We start from the raw sequence: 15,528 nt of genomic DNA, 5'->3' as shown, positions 1-15,528 counted from the left end.
TTCATGTACAAGTACATCATATTATACATCCATGTCTTTTTCAATGGAAGGACATTGGACCTGAGCAAAAGAATCCATTTTGCCCAACACTGAACCCTTACACTGATTGATTTGGATGTTTTGTAATCATCAGTGTCGGTTTTTAGGTCGTTGTCCAGTCTGTTCTGGGTTGGCCTGCTTTCTCCCTGTGGCTCCTCTCCACTTGACCCTGTCCGTCGCGCCCCTGGCGTTGACTCCAAACAGTCACATGTCATCAGTCACGGAACTCTGCCACGTCTTGCGCGGTCGGCCGACAGGTTTGGGCCCTCCCACGACTGTGTTGGTACACCACCTCAGCCTATGCCTTCTCAACACAATGGGCTCCGTGGGCCAACGGAAGAGGGCGCCCTTTTACCTAGGGCGGGACATTTAGCTGGTTGACGCGCACCGTTCCTTGTGTGTGACGCAGTGGTACGGCCGTGCGTCGCGGCAAAATTGCAGTCATGCAAGATGGCGTCGGTTGGTCACCCCACTGCGCAATAGTTGTAGCCTTGTTGCCATTTTGTGATTGGACGATTAATGACGTTCGGTTGTTCGCAGTTTAATAACTCCAACATACGCGAGTACGACGTGCGTTTCATGTATTGTTTTTATATTGGCAAAATAAAAATGAATGAATGAATGAAGTAAAGAAAGGGGTTGATTTATTTTAAAATTAAAACAATACTCAAAAAGAATCCATGGATCAAATTTTATACGCAAACGTGTATACGTATATAAAATTAATAAATTTAGATGCATAAAATAAGGGGTTTTTTGTTATAAAGAAAGTATGTATGTGTATAGGCCTATATAAATTTAATAAATTTAGACGCATAAAAAAAAATTCTAAAGAAAGAAGTAATTATTGCGTTCCCAACTGCTTTATGCACAAATGTCCAACGAATCATTGCGATGTTCTTTGGATAAGATCATGCCATTTTCATTTCACATCGAACTGTCAAGATCTTCACACGTATGGGTTTTGTGAAGTGATAAAGTTGTTCCTGCGCGTATATGTCACAAAAAATCCTGCAAGTTCTGGTCTTGTATGAGTATGTACACGCCCGTACGTAATGTACATGATACGTACATCCATTGAACACAACGTCGTTATTGTCCAATCACAAAATGGCAACAAGGCTACGGCTATTGCGCAGTGGTCACCCCCAACTGTACTTTCTTTGCCGGTGAGGGGGTACTTGTGAATGAAGCGGATACCGATCCCCTCCACTCCAACTCTCCTCCTCAACACCTCACTTGACAGCCGGTCACCCCACACATCCACCTGATCATTCTCATTTTGTCTGATTTTCATTCCACAGAAATGGAAACACTTCAAAGAGAAGCTGTATGATGTTGTCTTGACGTTTGAAGTATGGCGGGCCTCCTTGAAAGAAGTGGAAGGTGAGTTGCCGGTATATTATAATTAATGGTTAGGATTTGCTGTTACTCGTGATCAGTGGTTCAAATCCAGGTGCTAGTTTGTGCTGTGTCCTTGGGCAAGCCACTTTACCCTCACTTGCCTCCACCCATCCACAACAACACTAAAAATTGGTGCTTGCATTGTAAGGGATATATTATGTGATGGACTGACAATTACATCAAGAAGAATCAAGTGTCGTGGCCTCGTGGTCTGGAGCACTGATTTTGTGGTCTGCAGGTAATTCTGCAGGTTGTGGGTTTGAGTCCAGCCTGGGGCTGTGGTGCGGGTGCCCTTGGGCAAGGCACTTTGTCACTCATTACTTCTCCCTACCTAGGAGTAAATGGGTACCTGTGAGGGCAGAGATGCATCTAGATGGTTACTGTGATTGATTCTAGCCCCATAAATGTGGCCAATTTACTGGACTACCTCCGTAAACATAGGCCACACGTCCACCATGTACAAAAACATGTCGCACTTTGTCAAATTTTGATTTTCACATTTAGGCTTAGTTTATAGTTTATATTTGCTTTAGAAGCATACTCACCCTCTTTAAAAGCTAATCAGAAAGTGCTGCCTTTTTCAGATGTCTAATTTTCGTGAAATTTCATGTTGAAATTTTGATACGAAAACGCGTACAAACGAGTCTTGAAATTTCATGAAAAATAGACATCTGAAAAAGGCAGCACTTTCTGATTAGCTTTTAAAGAGGGTGAGTACGCTTCTAAAGCAAAAATAAACTATAAACTAAGCCTAAATGTGAAAATCAAAATTTGACAAAGTGCGACATGTTTTTGTACATGGTGGACGTGTGGCCTATGTTTATGGAGGTAGTCCAGTAAATTGGCCACATTTATGGGGCTAGATTGATTCTAGCTGCTAGATTGTCTTTAGAATGTTTCATTGGCCCAATGAGCACGGTAATAATGATGTACATGTAGCGCCTTGAGCACCAATAATGGCAGATCTGTGCGCTTTATTAATACCCATTATGTGATGTAATTTTCTCAGTTATTTAGTGCTGACACAATTGCGATAAACTGCCTGTTGAGAAATGTTAGCTTAGGAGAGTGGTGAAATATTATTTTAATATCTGTCTCTCGCAGGCAAGTTTGGTACAGCGGTTGTCTCCTACTTTGTCTTCCTGAAGTGGATGTTGTTCCTCAACATCTACATCTTCGTCTTGATGTTTGGATTCGTCATCATCCCACAGGTCATCCTGGGTGGGGGATACATAGAGTGTAAGTTACCTTTCTTTCCATAAGTTGCCTCGATGAGGTGGTATGAATGAGTGTGAACTTTGAAGTTAGATTAATAAGGCCAAAAAAAAAAAGTCTCCGGTTTCTGGTATGCGCGCGCGTCGCCGTAGCCATGCGCGTCGGCAAAATGAAAAAGTTTTTTTTTTTCAATGAAAGGTGATGTCTCATAACCGCCAAACTCACTGGTTTGACTGGAATCCTGCTGCTGCACAGTTTTAACGTGTCATTTAGATTGGGTTATGATCGAGAATAAGCTTTATGTGGCCTCTCTGGACTCCCATATATTTGCACTAAGTTTAGTCGGGCAGCATTTGCAGTCAGCAGCCGACATTTGAAGCAAAAAAATCAGGTAAAAAAAAAAAAAAAGCCGCGTCGCCGCACCACTTTTTGGGCAAGCTCCATACCAGAAACCGGAGACTTTTTTTTGTTGGCCTAAAGGAATGCGGTTAGATAAATATTTTTAAAAAATGTAATACTTGTATATGTTGGCTGGTGTGATTATTTCATCAGTCAATATTCCATCGCGTTAAAAGCAAAAATTCTGATCATGCCGATTATAGTAAATTCCCAATTGCACTTGTTAGAAGTACATGTATGTGTACATGTACATGTGCATCATTGCATTTCATAAGCGCAGGAAAAGTTCTATTTCAGTCAAAATGAAACCATGTCGCATAATGAAAACGATATCAGAATAATCCCATAAGTCTCCAGGGTAGCCAAGCAGAAGGCAGGGCAAGACTATAAACTCTTGACATTGTAAAGCATGTTATTTTAAACATTGGAAGCAGCAGGTTTTTAAATAAATGTTATGATAATAGCCAGTTATGGTTATGAGAGTGTTCTGATGTGTTTTTTGATATGTGAATAGTTTTCGTTTTGCTTAAATGTCACTTACCTTTATTGTGATCCGTGGACAAGGTTTTAAAAAAAAAAGATGTTTGTGTTCCAAACTGGAAAAGTACATGAGCGATTTGAATGATTTTTCTCTAAAAGAAAGCTTATTAATTGGGCTTTCATATCCTAGATCTGGAAAGCGCTACATGTAGAACTTATTTAAAAAATAAAATCATGGCACCATTTGGGTTTCATTTATTTTTACTCACCCTATACACATGTATGATGTTAACCCTAACCCCCAAAAAGTTCATTTGGGGTGAAGAACCACATACTACAAAGTACTATAAAAAAATATGTATGCAGGTACTAAATGCAAGAAAATACTATGAGAGATGTGCCCACTTATAAGCTGAAGTACTGCCTACTACAGTTAACTACTAGTAGTACAGGGTGAGTAAAAAAACCCAAAAAACCCAAATGTCGGGACCATTGTTTTAGTGAAGTTCTGCATGTAGCACTTTCAAAATCTAGGATATGAAAGCCCAATTCATAAGCTTTCTTTTAATACAAGAATCATTCAAATCACTCATGTACTTTTCAAGTTACGGAGTTTTTAACACAACCACCGTTTTAAGGTTCTGTCCCACGGATCACAAAAAGGTCAGTGTTCTTTCAGCAAAACGAAAACAAATCACATACGGATGTGTGTGAATTGTTTTCGTTTTGCTGAAAGAACGCACACCTTTTTTGTGATCCGTGGACAGAACTTTAAAATGGTGGTTGTGTTTAAAACTCCGTAACTTGAAAAGTACATGAGTGATTTGAATGATTCTTGTACTAAAAGAAAGCTTGTGAATTGGGCTTTCATATCCTAGATTTTGAAAGTGGTACATGCAGAACTTCACTAAAACAATGGTCCCGACATTTGGGTTTCGTTTTTTTTTTTACTCACCCTGTATTGTGTAGCTTTAGGTAGGTTAGGGTCGTTCAACTCTCATGGTAACAATTTGATTTTTTTTTCTGTCAACAGCAACAACATGTGAGGCCGAGTATACAAGCAGTGTGGACCAACAGTGTAACACCGGAAACACCGGCCAGTGCATCATTGATTTCATCGGTGGCACTGTAAGTATACATGTATGGTTTTACAATGTCGCTCTGATGAGCATACAAGACCAACAAAAACAATTCTCCTCTGGATTACATTCTGTGCAGATCCCCTGTGAATAATATGAAAACAATGTTATTTATCCCTAACTCCCTAGGCATTTTTGCTAAGATGTAACCTCATGCAAAATCCTCCAACTGCCTCCATGTCAAAATTGCAAACAGTCTCAATCCTCTAAAATCCTCTGTTATTTCTTGAATGTGGTCCTTGGAGGGGTGACCACTGCCTCAATCCTGCAAAATCCTCCAGCAATCACTGTCAGTATCGGTTGAGGCAGAGCCAGTGACATCCTGGAGCAGTGCAAAGAATCACAAGTATAATCTAGGCCTAACTTTATGCACGGCTGAGCAAAAACAACACAAGGTCCGGCCTGAGACCGTGACACAGTGCATCCTCAAAATCACCCGCACATTTTTGCCATATAGCCTCAATCCTGCAAAATCCACCATTTAAAGGGAAAATACAACATTTGCAAACATCAAAAAATAAAACTACCAAATCATTTTGAAATACCTTGCTGGACTGTTGGTGAATGACAGTGTAAAGCATCCTGTAAAATCATGGCACCTGGTATACTGTCATTTTCAAGAAAAGTGGTATTTTTGTATCAATTTCCAACGCTGATCGGCCGATCAGCGTTGGAAAAACCTGGCTTTTTGTCAAATACTGGCCCCAGTTGACCATCGCACTTGTTTGCAATCGATTACACACCTATGAATGGGTACAGGCCAGCTAGACTGGTTCCCTGACCTTACAATTCCCCAATATATGTAAACTGCTCTGTTTCTTCTTAAATGGAGTCAGGGAACCAGACTACAGGAAAATGGTTGTTTTTCTTGGTTTTTATAGCATTTTCGAACCCAAAACCTCAAAAGAGTCAGTGTAACTATATTTGCTATATATTTCCAACCCCCCAATTCCATCCATTTCCGAAAATTACAGCAAAAGCAAATGATGTATATTCCCTTTAAAAAAGAGGATTTGGGAAGGTTTAGGGTTAAGCAATATAAAACGTGAAAAGAAATATTAAACATCAAGCAGGCATGCAATGAAACCGAAAGTGGATAACTTCTGTACTTTCTTTGTCAACATGTACTGCGTGTTGTTTATTTCTTTCTCTCCAGATTTGCTATAAACTAAAAGGTTTTTATCTGGATATTGTCGTTGTATGGTTTGATCTGACTTGCAGGGTTGGATGGAGCAGACAGCGTTGTTCTATGGCGACTATCCCCCTTCATTCAGCAATGACAATAGTACAGATATCACTGTGTTTCTAGATAACGTGTACATGCTTCCCCTGGCTTACCTGCTGACCTCGGCCGGCTACTTCCTGCTGTCTCTGCTCCTGATGGTGCAGTAGTAAGTACACAAGTGTGGTCTGGACACAGCCTCAAAGTTTTGTCACAGTAGATTTTGAGTGTGAAATCTGCCAGCGCATCATTGGCCTGATGACCTATGGATGTTGGGGTTAAGTTGGCATAGCTGCCAACTATTACGAATTTTCCATAATTATTACAATTTTTTTTGTTAAATTACGAAAAATATGAATTGCCACTAAAATATTACGAATTTCCCATTTTCTACCTAACGAAAAAAAAAATACTTGTAAAGTATCGTTTTTGCCCGAAAAAACTTCTGGCGAAATGTTAAGATAATGGATGGACTGGTGACAAGTCTAATAAGCAATGCGGTCAAGCACCTGATAGACATTAAAATGCGGTGTTCTCAGTAGAGTACTTGAGGACCAGACTAAAAATATTGTTCAATGGTGTGTCATTTGTGTGCACCTCGTGGATGTGTGGTTGTGTGTACTGTGACTACTTTTCAGTGACGATCGTGAGCACAATTGGTCGTTTATTGCCGGGATGAGACCCATCAGTGCGAGAACCATTTTAAAACAAATTCAACACGCTTCCCCAATTTTGAGAAAGCTGCCTCTGAAAAAGTGCAAACTTTTTTTAGGACCTCTCTGTAGTCATGATTCTAAGATTACAACCAGAGCTGTGCATACAAATTAATTGCTCAAAAAGTGAGAAATTTTTAACGACAATCAGGCACATAATTCAAATTGCCAAAAAAATGTCAGAGGTAGCGCCTTATTTGCCAACAACGTGAAAGCCACATTAGTGATATGAAAAGCCGCATTGTTATCTCTGAATGTATTACCCCATCAGGACATTGTTCATGATGCATGTGACCTAATTCTTGTCATTTCCATTGGTTATTTTTTTTTTTTTTGCAGCACTGCGGCTGGCTTCAAGGAAAGCCTGGGCAACACGGAGGACTATCACTTCAAGTATTGCAACAAGATCTTTGCAGCGTGGGATTATTCCATGACCGACGAGAAAAACGCCTACCTGAAACATCGGAGCATCCACTACATACTCCAGGTGAGTGCACGCCCAAGCAAAAGTATTCTAGAGCATGAAAGTTCATTTCAATCCCATTGTTATATCAAGTAAATAAACGATACCTTTTTTGGAACTTGAGTTACAGAGCTTGTACCAAAAGCTTGCGACACCATCACGATGTCCTTATCAACTGGTGTTGTTGAGGCCCTCACGTGACCAAGCTTGGCAAATAAGGTGCTGCCTCTGACAGTTTTTTTAGCGATCTGAACTGATACGTCGAGCTCTGTAACTCAAGTCCCAAAACAGTATCACTTATTTACTGAAAAGTATTCAAGCTTCAGCAAGTTGCTTTAGTCTGAAAGTTTAGACTTGGTTGAGATTGTCTTTTAGATAAAAGTTGACCTGGAATAGAGTAGTCCAGGGAATCCAAGTCTCAGTTGTGTACTAAAGGGACAATTGTAACTTCATTATTTATATTCAGAAATGTATGATAAAATCACATGAATCAAAATGAACAAATGTAGGAAGTCGTAATTTCACAGAGGATGCTCTTCCAGGTACACGGAGGGTATTACAAGGTACGTGGAATGCTGAGGTCCAATGGTTATGGTGTTCGACTCAAGTGCCATGGTACGTGGGTTCGAAACCTGACGGGGAACATAGTGCTTGCGTTCTTGGGCAAGACACTTTACTTCATTTGCCTCTCTCCACCCAGGAGTATAAATGGGTACCCTTGAAGGGAGAGACCAGAATGCGCTGATCTCGAGCTGCTGCAAAAATGCAGGTCTCATGGCCTGATGAACAGATGTAATACTTGTGAAGTGCTTTGAGACCTTTGGTCTCAAATTAAATTGTGAAGTGAGTAATGTAAAAAAAAAAAGTAGATGGCAAATGTTTATTGGTGTGGCACATTCTTCATGGGAGAACACTGCGTGATGTTTTATTGATATTTTCCTCTACAGACTGATCTCGAGGAGGCAAGGCTGAAGCTGTTACGAGCCAACAGAACCACCTTGAAGAAATGCAGGCTGTACCTACTGCGGCTTATCCTTAACGTAGTGGTCCTGGCCATACTAGGTGGCGCGGGCTACCTCATCTACTATACCACCGACTTGTCTGTTCTGGTAAGTTGCATACAGATCGTCTGCATTGTGATCTTTGGTGGATGTAGGATGTCTCGAGCTTTGTTAGAAATATTTTTTTCTTTTTAAACATTTGTCATGACCAAGGCTGCAAATAGACCTAGGCATAGCTGTAGACACCTGTTGTGGACACCGTCTCAGTTCGAGATTGGCGACTTCATTTTCGTTGTGTTTTTTTTCCGTCCCCAGCATTCCAACATGCCAATCACAACTAACGCCGTTGGGAGCCTGTTGATTGGTTACCTTCCGTCCATCACCATCACCATACTTAACGGTCTGGTTCCCATGATCTTCAACGTCGTGGTCCGATTTGAAGACTACAGTCCGCAGTTTGAAATCAGCATGACCTTGGTCAGGTACAGCATGATTTGTCACCTTTTCTGTTTTTAACCGAGTATTTCTAAGCCCCCCACCAGTGTTGTAGTCGAGTATTTTTTTCTGATTTCTCCGCGAGCCAATCAACCTTTTCAAACTGAAATAATTGAAAAAATAAGGGTGTGGTTAGTCAAGCTGTACCATTTTGTTTTCGAGTACTGCTATTCGAGTACGAGTACTTTGATGATCTAGTACAATTTTGACATGTCGAGTACGAGTACCGTCATTTCGAGTACAAGTACTTTGACAATCGAGTACAAGTACGAGTACTCTAACAAAAGTACTCGAGTACGAGTACGACAACACTGCCCCCTACCCCCCACATAAAAAAAATCCACTCTTTCCAAAGAACCACTAAAAAATGGGCAATGCCAGCGTTATGGAAGGAAATGTAATGTCCGTGACAGAGATTTTAAGAACTTTGTAAATAAACTTGAAAATGTATTTTTCAATTTTAATATATCCATCATCTAGTAAGGGAGATACAGACTAGGAGTTTTGAATCATTTTTTTCTGAACCATTAATTACTTGTAGATATCATGATTAATAGGTCTCTCTCAAAGATGGCCATCTCTGTTCAAAACTTTCAAGGGCTTTTAAGCCCAGTGTAAACTTATTGTGCCTGGGCTGTGCCATCCTAAATCCTACAAAATCCCAGAAAACCATCAAGATGGATTTTCATGGAAGACAAGTAACGAGTGTTAGCTTTCGAAATGACCGTAATATATAAACAATAAATTAAATCATATTAGGTCTTGCCCTTCACGTAATTTGATTTACAGCACCCCGACGCAGATATTCCATCTTACGAACAATAGATTACACGCCTCTTTTCCTTCACATTTCTAACTTTTGACTTAATTGACTGGAGCGGGGTTTGAACCAGCAACCTGCGGTTTGCCGTTCCGGTGCTCTACCAACTGAGCTATCCAGCCCTATGTTGATGGTTCCACATTGTTGATGTCTTTGTGCAAGGGGTGCTAGTCAGAAGCCCTAAACCTTGTCAGTTCCCTTTGTGGATTGTTTGAAAAATTTTGACAAAATTGAGGGTCCTCACAGATAGCAGTACTGGTCCGAAGGTTGAGACATCTCAGATGTTTCTTCCTCTGTCTTGTTTTCATCACGCGTCCAAAATTTTGTTTCTTCTTTTTTTTTTCCAGGACGGTATTTCTTCGCCTGGCCTCCTTGGGGGTCTTGTTCTTCTCCCTCTTCCCACAGATCTCCTGCAGTGAGACGGCCGAAGACACCTGCGGAGTCTGCAGTGCTGGCGACTTGAAAGTAAGTCAGCCGGGCTGAAGTATCATGAAATTTGGACTCTGTGAAATGCAGACTTATTGGATGTTAGTGGAATGCCGCTATAATGAACATCGTGGGATCCAAAGAAAGTGTTCGTAATAACGATCGTTCGGTATAGCGATTTGGAACTGCCGGTATCCTCTTTAGACAAATAGTGAAGTCACTGAACTGGCACTTCTCACATCCCGCAGCCGCACGAGGAGTTGTCACAAAACTTTAGCAACGGGTGGTTTTCCCTTTTATTCCTTGGGGAAATAATAGCCATCTATCGCTCTTCAACATTCAAACACGATGTAACCATCGGTGGTTTGATGTTTGGGAATTAAAAGTGGCCCAAACAGTGTTTAATACGCGTACAATTACAACCAGTGAGTTTTTTGTTATTCTGTTGACTTTTTTTTAACAACGATGTTCGATATGTTTTGTACATAAAATCGTGAGCCAAGGATGATGTTTGGTATAGCCAAATGTTCGGTATAGCGGTGTTCGGTATAGTGGCGTCCCACTGCATTGGGCATGTCTTAGTGGACAGAATTAACGGGAGGGTTAAGAGTCCAAAGAGACCGGATTTTATAGGAGTCTAAATTTCAACCTTATCTGTGTGGCACCTCGAATGTTGTTCCAAATTTTGATTCCCAAAAAATAATCTTGACACTGTATCGGAAGCTATTGTTCATACTAGGCAGCCCAGAAGTGGTGGTCCTCATACCGTAGTAATATAATAATAATACCGGAGTCTTATATAGCGCACGTATCTACCAACAATTAGGTACTCAAGGCACTGGTAATTATGTCTATTTTTAAAGACAGGTATTAATGAAGTACATGAGAAATATGAGACCCGTTATGTAGCACCTTATAAGGGTTGACAAGGTGCTGCGGCGCATATTGCAGCCACTGCCAGAAACACCAGGGCAAACCCCTTCTCTTAGCGATAAGTGTTACTGGGTTCTTTAACTTGCATTACACAACACACGGGACCTACAACTTTACATCCCATCCGAAGGACGAAGCAATAATGTTCCTTGCTCAAGAGCACAAGCACCATGTTCCCACGGTCAGGATTCGAACCCATGTACCACGGCACACGAGTTGAACACCGTAACCACTGGACCACAGCCCCCATACTATTCCAAGTTTTGTTGTGATTTACTGTATCTTCTTATGATTGTAAGATTGTATGCAATAAACTTGAAACGTGAAGCTGCTAATGACTGAATAATATCATTGTCATGTAAGGTTGCAAATAAGTGCGTTTTTTTTGTATTTAAAGGGAATATACATCATTTGCTTTTGCTGTAATTTTCAGAAATGGATGGAATTGGGGGGTTGGAAATATATAGCAAATATAGTTACACGGACTTTTTTGAGGTTTGGGGTTCGAAAATGCTATAAAAACCAAGAAAAACAATCATTTTCCTGTAGTCTGGTTCCCTGACTCCATTTAAGATGAAACAGAGCAGTTTACATATATATTGGGGAATTGTAAGGTCAGGAAACCAGTCTAGCTGGCTTGTACCCGTTCATAGGTGTGTAATCGATTGCAAACAAGTGTGATGGTCAACTGGGGCCAGTATTTGAAAAAAGCCAGTTTTTTTCCAACGCTGATCGGCCGATCAGCGTTGGAAATTGATACAAAAATACCACTTTTCTTGAAAATGACAGTATACCAGGTGCCATGATTTTACAGGATGCTTTACACTGTCATTCACTAACAGTTCAGCAAGGTATTTCAAAATGATTTGGTAGTTTTATTTTTTGATGTTTGCAAATGTTGTATTTTCCCTTTAATTGCAATCCTTCAGTGTTGGGAGACCTACATAGGCCAAGAATTCTACAAACTCTCCATCACTGACTTTGCAGCCGTTGTCCTGGTGGTGCTGCTCTGGGAATTCCCTCGCAAGTGAGTCACTCTTTATTTATTTATTTATTTATTACATTTCTTTACCCAGGGTATGCCCAAACAGTTCAAAACTGGTTTCCATTGGGGCCCTGCATACAATAACAAAATGACTACAAACATGTATACAAATACAATACATTACAAACACAACACAACACAACACAATACAATACAATACAATGGGATTTTAGTGGGTGTCAGATTAGTTAAATGAATAACAAATTGAATAAATTTCAGTGGCTAACTTTCCGTAAAAAGATTAAGTTTCTGTGGCTTACTTTGCAAAAAAGATTAAGTTTCTGTGGCTATCTTTGCCAAAAGGGAAATACAATTTGACAGGCTCTACTCTATAAATAAAATGATAACCTGGGCAGTATTTTGGCCAGTGAAAAATTAAGTAAGGCTTGTATAAATAAAATAAATAAATAACTCGACTCGAATCGAGTCACTTCTCTAAAATGACTCGACTGTCGAGTCACAAAAATCAGTGACTTAATTCTCTTTCTGCATATCTGCATCTATCATAATAGTCGGTAAAACATCCCAACATCACACCAACTTGCAGATTTACCAACTTTGATTATCTATCTCGAAGATGAACAGTTGGTTTGTAGTGATCAGGTGGATTGTGCACATTTGAAGTAAAACTGGTTTTGAAAGTGTTGGTATTTTCCCATGTCGAAAAATTCCCATGTCGAAAAATAGACTTTTATATTTGGTGTTCCTTTGTTTGGTATTTTGATGACAGTATAAAACATTTTGTTTCGTGATTGTTTTTTTCCCCAGAATTGCTGCCAAGTATCTGCACTTCGGCATAGTCCAGACCCTGGGCAAGATGGAGTTCGAGATCCCCAAGAATGTTCTGGCCATCGTCTACTCCCAGGCACTGTGTTGGTGAGTTCTTGTACCTGTTGTGCCTCCACTTTTCAGAAGTCCAAACATTTTTCTTTAACCCTTTCCTTACCACGGGCGACTTTTGTCGACAAGAAGAACCCCCCTGCTGATTCCCATGGGCGACTTTAGTCGACCAGGAAACCACACACAGAACACCCTCAACACAGATTATTTACTACTTTTCAGAAAGGCAGCAAGTTGATATGTTTGGCCGCCCATACATCAACCATATACCAGCTGAAAGAGTGTTTTCGGATCGTTCTAATGGTGAAGTTTATTCATAGTGTTACCATTACAAAAAAATGAGAAAAGTGCTTCAGAAGTATCCACGCACAATTTGAGGTATGGAGTGCCATTTGGTCATGTGGTGAAATGGCTTGCAGTTTGATAAATGGGTCCAAATGAAGAAAAAGGCATAACATTCTTATATTTGCACGTATGGACTTCATTTTTACATCACATAAAAGAGTAAGGTTCAAGGAACAAACTTTACACACAACACCTATGATTTAAATCACTCCTTGGTAGTGAAAATCTGGGTTGAAAAAAGTGAGTTTTGGACTTGTGGTCGTTTGTTTCACGCTCTAGTGATTTCCACATGAGTGAGCAAACAATTTGGTCATGGGGAGAGCCAAGTCAATAAACATTGTGGTAATGAAAGGGTTAATGAAATGGATGTCTATCAACAACTCTTCATGACTATGCAACAAGGTCGTATCTCCTAAAATGGGCCGTACGTGAAACGCTTGTTTCAGAATGTTGAAAGGTAGTATCTCACTTAAAATAACCTAGATGCACACACAAAGTCAATGGACGTCAAGACACGACCTTGTTGCACGGAGCGTTTTCGCGCAAGAAACGACTTTGTTGCAGAATGAAGTTACAATCTTATTGCACCTTATTGATGTCCTTAACAAATATAAAGAAAGAGATGTATTCAAATAAATAATTGGAATGAGTTTTGTTTTCTTGAAAATTGTGTAAAATTAAATTCATAGTTGCCTTTTCGTATTATATTTTTTTGTCATTTTGGGCTCCATTTAATTGAATAAAATAAAAAGTGGTTATTGAATAAGGTGTTTCACGGTAATATGCGCCATCTTGTTCACGGGGCAAAAAGAGCACACGTTGCTAGACGCGGGTGCATTTTGGAATGAACGCATGATGACTTGGAAGCGCCAATTGCCCCGCAGAAAAATATTGATTTCTGAAATATTTTTTTGTTCTCTTTAGGATTGGATCGTTCTACTGCCCGTTTCTGCCAGCTATCAGTCTGGTCAAGTGCCTCGTCTTCTTCTACCTGAAGAAGTGGAGTTTGCTGTACAACATGGTGCCTTCATCCCGACCATTCCGTGCGTCGCGTTCCGGCATCTTCTTCATGGTCATTCTGCTGATCACGTTCATGGGCTGCATCATACCCGTTGGATACTCCATCGGAGCGTGAGTTATCAGGAAGTTTTTTTCTCCATTTTCAACCCTTGATCTACCTAGGTGTAGCCTTGGTCAAGGCGCTAGTTGTTATTCATCCGGCCGTAGCACGGTAAACGATATCTTCGCTTGCGCTATACATGTAGTCATATGTCTATGCATGCAGTGCATTAAAAATACAGTACGAACAGCGACCTCATGCGGCCACTATTTTTATGCAAATCAGTTGGACCCAATCTAGCGCCTTGGTTCAATCGTCCATGTGAGGTTTTGGGGGTGGTGCTCATTATGTTAATACCCTTAGCTGACCTTAAATGTCGTTTTCTTATTGGTCGATCGTTGCGTGGAAACTTGCATAGTGAAACGTGGCACCGTACATAATCCATACACGTACACGTTGTGTGTCTGCACACGGCACCAATGCACAAAAACTGTGGTTCCTGTCACAGGAACGAGGTACGAGGTCATGCGCTAGAAATCCAGCGCAAAATAAAGAAAAACATGAGCTTTTGCCGACGATTGAACCAAGGCGCTAGATTGGGTCCAACTGATTTGCATAGAAATGGTGGCCGCGTGAGGTCGCTGTTCGCGCTGTATTTTTAATGCACCGCATGCATAGCGCTAGCGAGGATATCGTTTACTGCGCTACGGCCGGGATGAATAACAACTAGCGCCTTGACCAAGGCTAACCTAGGTGCTGCAATTAATATTAAAATTTTAATGCCGACACCAAATGTTACTGATGGAATTACGTTGACTTTAATACTAATAATGATGCAACATTTTGAAGTTTGGTTTGTTTTTTCCCCTTTCTAAATGTAGAGTGGCTTTCTAATTTGTTGATCTTTTTTATGTTTGATAGAACAATGAACACTGACTGCAGCTAGATTTGAACACACAAGATTTGAACAAGTGATTTTGATAAATAGGGAGACAGCCAACATAAGGCAATTTCTGAGAGTCTCCTGACGATGACTAGAGCAGGCTAGTCGAAACGTTGAGACCAAAGACAAGGTCGTTTAGAACTTACAGCAGGGCTGTTCTTATCATAACAAAAAACTACTTAGCAAAGTTGATAATAAGCAGGACAAGTTCTTTTCAGAACTAAATATCTTCTAAGCAGTAGTTATTACCACATGGTGTTACTGCAAACCAAAACGATACCCCACCATGCAAAGCCTCAAATCTTATATCAACATAAGGCTGTAAGTAGTGGAGTTGGCTAAGTTAGTAGAGCGCCGATACAGACGTTTGCAGGTTTCAGTTCCCTTTATAAGCCACCCTCAAATCAACCTTGCGACAACAGAGAATGGTTGGCAACCAATTTGCCGACCATATCAGTTGCCGATTTTTTGTAACCTGAGTGTGACTGCCATGATGTTAAGATGATCGGCATCAGTTGATGCTAACACAAAAATCAAGAGTCGTAA

The 15,528-nt window shown here is 40.4% G+C and overlaps 1 protein-coding gene across 2 annotated transcripts in view; it reads left to right on the top strand.

Annotated features, from left to right (window-relative positions):
• The window catches only part of LOC119734203 (transmembrane channel-like protein 7), a 33,718-nt gene that overhangs the window by 14,581 nt on the left and 3,609 nt on the right, over positions 1 to 15,528 (top strand). For both annotated transcript variants that reach the window (XM_038207560.1, XM_038207561.1), the window contains exons 4-14: positions 1,344 to 1,425; positions 2,548 to 2,682; positions 4,571 to 4,665; positions 5,898 to 6,067; positions 6,951 to 7,098; positions 8,022 to 8,183; positions 8,391 to 8,557; positions 9,738 to 9,855; positions 11,679 to 11,776; positions 12,563 to 12,670; positions 13,904 to 14,110. In XM_038207560.1, coding sequence (XP_038063488.1) covers positions 1,344 to 1,425; positions 2,548 to 2,682; positions 4,571 to 4,665; positions 5,898 to 6,067; positions 6,951 to 7,098; positions 8,022 to 8,183; positions 8,391 to 8,557; positions 9,738 to 9,855; positions 11,679 to 11,776; positions 12,563 to 12,670; positions 13,904 to 14,110 — 1,490 coding nt within the window. The remainder of the gene's footprint in view (positions 1 to 1,343; positions 1,426 to 2,547; positions 2,683 to 4,570; positions 4,666 to 5,897; positions 6,068 to 6,950; positions 7,099 to 8,021; positions 8,184 to 8,390; positions 8,558 to 9,737; positions 9,856 to 11,678; positions 11,777 to 12,562; positions 12,671 to 13,903; positions 14,111 to 15,528) is intronic.

Source organism: Patiria miniata, unplaced genomic scaffold (genome assembly GCF_015706575.1).
Source record: "Patiria miniata isolate m_02_andy unplaced genomic scaffold, ASM1570657v1 HiC_scaffold_27, whole genome shotgun sequence".
Taxonomy (NCBI): domain Eukaryota; kingdom Metazoa; phylum Echinodermata; class Asteroidea; order Valvatida; family Asterinidae; genus Patiria; species Patiria miniata.
Note: the sequence above shows the minus strand (reverse complement) of the source record. Positions and strands in the feature narration are given on the sequence as shown.